The sequence below is a fragment of the Leopardus geoffroyi genome, chromosome D3, assembly GCF_018350155.1.
Source record: "Leopardus geoffroyi isolate Oge1 chromosome D3, O.geoffroyi_Oge1_pat1.0, whole genome shotgun sequence".
Classification (NCBI taxonomy): Eukaryota; Metazoa; Chordata; class Mammalia; order Carnivora; family Felidae; genus Leopardus; species Leopardus geoffroyi.
The window spans coordinates 80,884,145-80,890,144 of record NC_059339.1 but is presented as its reverse complement, the minus strand read 5'-3'; the positions used below and the strand labels follow the sequence as shown (position 1 = coordinate 80,890,144).

Here is a 6,000-nt window from a genome sequence, read left to right as displayed (position 1 = left end):
CGGCCGGGCCGGGCGGGCGGAGCGGAGCGGAGCGGGCCGGGCGGGCGGGGGCATCGCGGGCGCGCCCTCCCCGGCCGCGGCCCTTGCGCGCCATGTGTCCTCGGCGGGGCGCGCCGCTCCCGGCCCGGCCGCGGCTCCTTTAACCCGGGAAGGAGAGCGGGGTGGAGGGGCGGCGGGGCGGCTCCGCGGAGGGCTCTTTCTTTCTTCTTTTTTTGAATGAACCGTGTGACGTACGTACAGGAAACCGGTCGGTTAGAGAGAATGAAGTAAGAGGCCAGGCCCCCCCCCGCCCCGCGCCCGCCCCCTTCCTCCCCGCCCCCTCCCCCGCCCGCCGCGCTCCCGCCCGCCGCTCTCGGTTTCCCCGCCGAGCCGCCGCCGCCGCCGCCAGCGAAGGTGCCGGGCGCCGGGCCCTCCCCGCCGGCGCGGCCGTCATCGCCCAGAGCGGGTGCGCGGCGGGAGCGCGGAGGGGGCGGCCGCCGCCAGCGCCGCCGCCGCGCAGGAGCAGGAGGAGGAGAAAGGGTGCGCAGCCCGGAGGCGGGGTGCGCCGGTGGGGTGCAGCGGAAGAGGGGGTCCAGGGGGGAGAACTTCGTAGCAGTCATCCTTTTTAGGAAAAGAGGGAAAAAATAAAACCCTCCCCCACCGCCGCCTTCTCCCCACCCCGCCGCCGCACCACACACAGCGCGGGCTTCTCGCGCTCGGCACCGGCGGGCCGGGCGCGTCCTGCCTTCATTTATCAAGCAGCTTTTCGGAAAATGCATTTGCTGGTCGGAGTTTAATCCGAAGAGGATTCCTGCCCCCGTGCCCGGCTCGTCCACCGGCCCCCCGTCCCTGTCCGTCTCCCGTGGAGGCGTGAAGCGGTCCCGCGGATAGAGATCCATGTCTGTGCCCGCGCGTGTGTGTGCGTGTGTAAATTGCCGAGAGGGGGAAAATCACAGGACTTCTGCCAGTGCCGGACTGAAAATTGTAATTCATCTGCCGCCGCCGCTGCCTTTTTTTTCTCGTGCTCTTGAGCTCTCCGGTCGGGATTCCTGCGGATTGACATTTCTGTGAAGGAGAAGTCTGGGAATCAAACTGGAAATTCTCCTCATTTGTACCCACCGCACCCCACCCCCGACTCCTGATTCATTTGGAAGTTTCAGAGCAGCTATACCTGGAGAGTTCTGGAGATCGATGGAATCTTTGCCTTATGCATTTGTTTTGTTTTCACAAAAAAGGAAACTTGACAGAGGATCATGCTGTCCTTAAAAAATACAAGTAAGTTCTTTGCACAGGAAATGGGTTTAATGTAACTTTCAATGGAAAACCTTTGAGATTTTAACTTTAAGTGCGTTCGAGTGAGTTGAATTTCCAGGCAGTTTAATACATTCTTTTCAGCCGTGTCACTTGCAGTATATGCCCGGCTTCCACCCAGTGTTTAAAAGGAAAGTGCACCTGATTTTGACTTAGTTTTGTTTTGTTTTGTTTTTTAACCTTTCAGCATCACAGAGGAAGTAGACTGATATTAACAATAATTAATAATAATGTGCCTCATGCAATAAAGATCCGAAAGGAATTTAAGTAAAAATTTCCTGCATCTCATGCCAAGAGGGAAACACCAGAATCAAGTGTTCCGCGTGACTGAAGACACCCCCTCATCCAAGAATGCGAAGCACATCCAATAAAATAGCTGGATTATAACTATTCTTTCTTTCGGGGCCGTGGGGCGGGAGCAGGGGCGAGAGGTGCTGTTGGTCCCCGGCTGCTTTTCCTCGGGGGCAGGATGGCGCACGCTGGGAGAACAGGGTATGATAACCGGGAGATAGTCATGAAGTACATCCACTATAAGCTGTCGCAGAGGGGCTACGAGTGGGATGCCGGGGACGCGGGCGCCGCGCCCCCGGGGGCCGCCCCCGCGCCGGGCATCTTCTCCTCCCAGCCCGGGCGCACCCCTGCGCCCGCCAGGACCTCCCCGCCGCCGCCCCCGGTCGCCCCCGCCGCCGCCGCCGCGGGCCCTGCGCTCAGCCCCGTGCCACCTGTGGTCCACCTGACCCTGCGCCAGGCCGGCGATGACTTCTCCCGTCGCTACCGCCGCGACTTCGCGGAGATGTCCAGCCAGCTGCACCTGACACCCTTTACCGCAAGGGGACGCTTTGCCACGGTGGTGGAGGAGCTCTTCAGGGATGGAGTGAACTGGGGGAGGATTGTGGCCTTCTTTGAGTTCGGTGGGGTCATGTGTGTGGAGAGCGTCAACCGAGAGATGTCGCCCCTGGTGGACAACATCGCCCTGTGGATGACTGAGTACCTGAACCGGCACCTGCACACCTGGATCCAAGACAACGGAGGCTGGGTAGGTGCACGTCCGCTTGAATGTGGGCTGGACGTTACCGCTCTGAGGCTGAGAATCCATGGTTGAGTGTGGGTGGGCTTTTGGGCCAAGGGCAGGCAGGCTGATGAGCCAGGGAAATAAAGTCAGATTGCCCGCCCCCGCCCTGCCCGGTAAAGAGCTCTCTCCCTGCCAACCCTACTCTTGATGATTCCTTCTGGCCAAAAGTGGTTTTTCCTCGCTTGCCATCCTTTGAGGTTTAAAGACCCAGCATTTGCCATCCGGTGGGAGCTCGGGGTAAATGGTTATGCCTTCAGGGTTTCTCAAACCGGGGGCCCAAGTATCCTCGCCCCCACCCGGGAGAATACTCATGAACTAGACGTCAGGTTGGGTTGGCAGTCCGCATCCTGGCCAAGTTCCCCTGGGGGTTTGTGATTTGTACTCAAATTGGAGAACCACCCAATTAGAAGAACAGACCTCACCAGAGGACTAAGGGCATGCCTTTTCTGACTCACTTGGTAAAATCTGCCCAAAGAGGAAATCTGACGTAGCCCCCTTCCCTGGAAAACTTAGCTGTGTTTGTAAGGAGGTAAGCTGGCTTTCCAAAAGTCCGGGAACTTCATCCCGCTGCGTGTGTGCGGTCATTCCCAGTGGGCACGGCTGAGTGTCTTCAAGAACACTGGGCTAAGGAAACCTTATCTCATCGGTGACACGGTGTGTCCTGGCCACATGCTTTGTGTTCTGTTCCCATAACCGGTGTACGATTTTAAAGTTTACTGTAATTGTAGTATCTTTTACTTTTCACCGGCTAGAGTCCGCATCCTTTGGTGGTCTCCTCTCCTGAAAAAACTTGCGTCTAGGATATCCATATAAAGTGTAGAAGATTTGTGTGTGTGATTCTCTGGGGGAGGGGTCCAGATCCTAAGACTGAAGAATTGTCATGGAGATCGACATCTTCTATCTAAAATTATGAATTTAGGAAAAAAGCAAAAGGAGTGATTCTTGTCTAAAAATTGTTTCGGGCTTTTTGTTTTAACTTGAAGAACGATTTATGAGAAAGGATGCAACTCAGTGCTTCCTTGTATGTAGTCTCTAGGGAGAATTAGTGATATTATTTTATAGGACCCAACAGGAGCACAAAACCTAGAAGTGACTCCAAGTGGATTCAGTTTCAAGGAGCACATTACATATTTTACTACAGTTTACAAGCGTGCTAACATTAAGGCCAAGAAAAAAGAGAAAAAGCCAAGAAAAGTCGATGGCTGACATGAAAATCTGATCCTACTTGGTCAAAGTTGACCAGGTATTGGTGCCACTGTTGAGTGTTTAAAAGTAAAATATCCCCATTTAAATCTCTAAAATGTGAAATGCTCCTCATGAATTGTTTTGTCGAGATCCCATGTTGTCAGATCTTTAGTAATTCTGGAAGAATTCACTAAAGGGCCAAAGAATATTTTCTTAAATGTTTGGTTGAGTAGGTGGTTTTATTTTTAACCACCATCACCAAAAAGGTACAGAGTTCCAGACTCCAAAAGGATGGTTTTAAGACCAAAGTAAAACTGATTTGACAATTCTCTTCTGTATTTTTATGAAAAAATATTCCAAAAATTTCTTTCTGGCTGAAAGGAACCCAAGGTGGTAACTGTCATCTATTAAGTAATTTAATAAATAGAAAACAGAGCCATAGACATATGTTTATGATAGAGATTAAGACATGACCTGGTCTTTGTTTTGTTGCATTGTAGTATATTAACGTCTCATACAACTGGGTTTTCATTTTAAGTGAAGGCTCACTTTTAACTCCTTTCAAAATAGAGTTTTCCTGGGAGAGCCTATCTTTGTGGTCAACAGGTATCTGAGATTGATGAACGTAGAGGCTATATTTTATGATGCCAAACCACAATGACAGTAGAAAGTGATAAAAAATACTTTGACAAAACCTCTTCCAGTACAAATAAATCATATAGAGGCACAAATAGCTGTTGATAAAATGCGTCGTTTTCAGGACAACATGTAGATGGATGGCTCTTTAGGAAAACAACGGAATTTGGCAAAAAAAAAAAAAAGGGTATATGTCAGGAAATGTAATCATAAATGGACACTTTGGAATAAAAGTGCTAGCATTTGAGGGTTATAAATGATTTACGTATCGTTTCATATTAAAATACTCTGAATACCAATGGTCAAGTTTCAGAAGAGAGCTAGTACATTCTTCTGACCTTTGACAATGACTCGTGTGGTTTCTAGGCCTCAGTGGATCAGATCCTCTATTGCACGTGTAATCATGGGGGCTTGAGATTTGAAGTCCCTTTTTCTCTTTGCTGCTCTTGACGCGAAATCAGTCTTCTGAGATTAAGGAAAACTGTGTGTGTTTCATGTTCCATAACTTGGAGAAAGCAGCGTCTTGGAATGATAGGCGTCTGAGAGATAGTCCCAGAAGCCTACAAATCAAATAAAGACTAAAGAAGAAATTGAGTTAGAGTGGAGTGTGGTTTTATTCCTAAGTCCGAATAAGGCATCGTGTGGCAGCGGGACAGAGGGAGCACAAGACGGTATCGGTTCTGGGAAATGTCTGAGGCTCTGCTGCTCCAGGTGTGGTTCACAGACCGACAGCAGGAGCATCACCTGGGAGGCCGTCAGATGTGCAGCATCTCCATTCTCACCCCGCAGCTAATGAGTCTGAATTGGTGGGTTCACGTGAGATAGATAGAGGCTTTCGGGTGCACGTGAGCGTGAGAGACGTTGACTATTACCTACCATTGGTTCCTGGGGACATCTTTTGGGAAAAATGATAATCTGGGGTGGATCCTACAGCGTCCGATTCCAGTGGCCTCACAGGTTTCTAGTATTGCCTAGAATGCTGAGTATTTCCCAGATGTCCACTAGTGTGATCTGATCCTTGGAAGAAATAAGTTGGAACGAAAGAGAGGAGATAATTTACCGTAAGCTCAGTCTTCTCGAGAATGTTTTTCATGGTAGCTGTGCAGTTTGTATTGGCATTATTGGTCTCAATGAAGTGACATCGCTTTTCTATTCCAATCAAAGGCAGGCGATTAAGCTCTTTTGATAGCTTCATTAGTTATTATTTTACCCCCTCGTATAACATAGTTTGAGTTCTATAGGTGCATTGAGTGACCCTCAGATTGCTTCAAGGGGAGGGGGCTCTTACAGTCAAAGCGTTGAGATACGGGAAAGTTGATGGTGAGTGATACTGATATCTCCCTCCAGGCTGAGAAACGAGACAACATTTAGCTTCATGTCCCAGAAGAGAGTGAGGTGTGGGCTCCTAAAAGAAAGAGGGGGCTTAACAGGAGATTAGCTTCATTCTGTTGATGAGATGGTGGTGGTGTGACTTTTTCTTTTTTTTTTTTTTTTTTTTTTTGTCTTTTGGTCTATGTGGTTTAGGACGACAGGAACTTACTTCTCCACATCCAGTAGAGGTTAGCTTCCTTTTTATTAGTTGGTCAGCAGACAGTTTCTGCCTTCTGTGTGCAGTCCAAATCTACCAAAACATTTGATTAATTGGAAAGCAATACCATGCTTATGCCAGTGTGCAAAATACGTGAAAAAGCATCATTTATCTAGCGGCTGAGTATCAGCTGCTTATGGCCAAGTTGGCAGCAGAATGATAGGGATTAAAAATAGTCTGAAGATGATCCAGCCTTAAATAATATTTTTAATGATGAACTTTCCTTGGG

General features: G+C 49.5%; 1 protein-coding gene across 2 annotated transcripts in view; it reads left to right on the top strand.

The window, feature by feature from the left end:
* Positions 1 to 355: 355 nt before the first annotated feature.
* The window catches only part of BCL2 (BCL2 apoptosis regulator), a 181,069-nt gene continuing 175,424 nt past the window's right edge, over positions 356 to 6,000 (top strand). The window contains exons 1-2 of one of the 2 annotated variants that reach the window (XM_045458876.1): positions 356 to 1,254; positions 1,478 to 2,326. In XM_045458876.1, coding sequence (XP_045314832.1) covers positions 1,760 to 2,326 — 567 coding nt within the window. In that variant the 5' untranslated portion in view covers positions 356 to 1,254; positions 1,478 to 1,759. Of the gene's footprint in view, positions 2,327 to 6,000 lie in introns of both variants that reach the window. The other variant, XM_045458875.1, reaches the window with a different exon arrangement.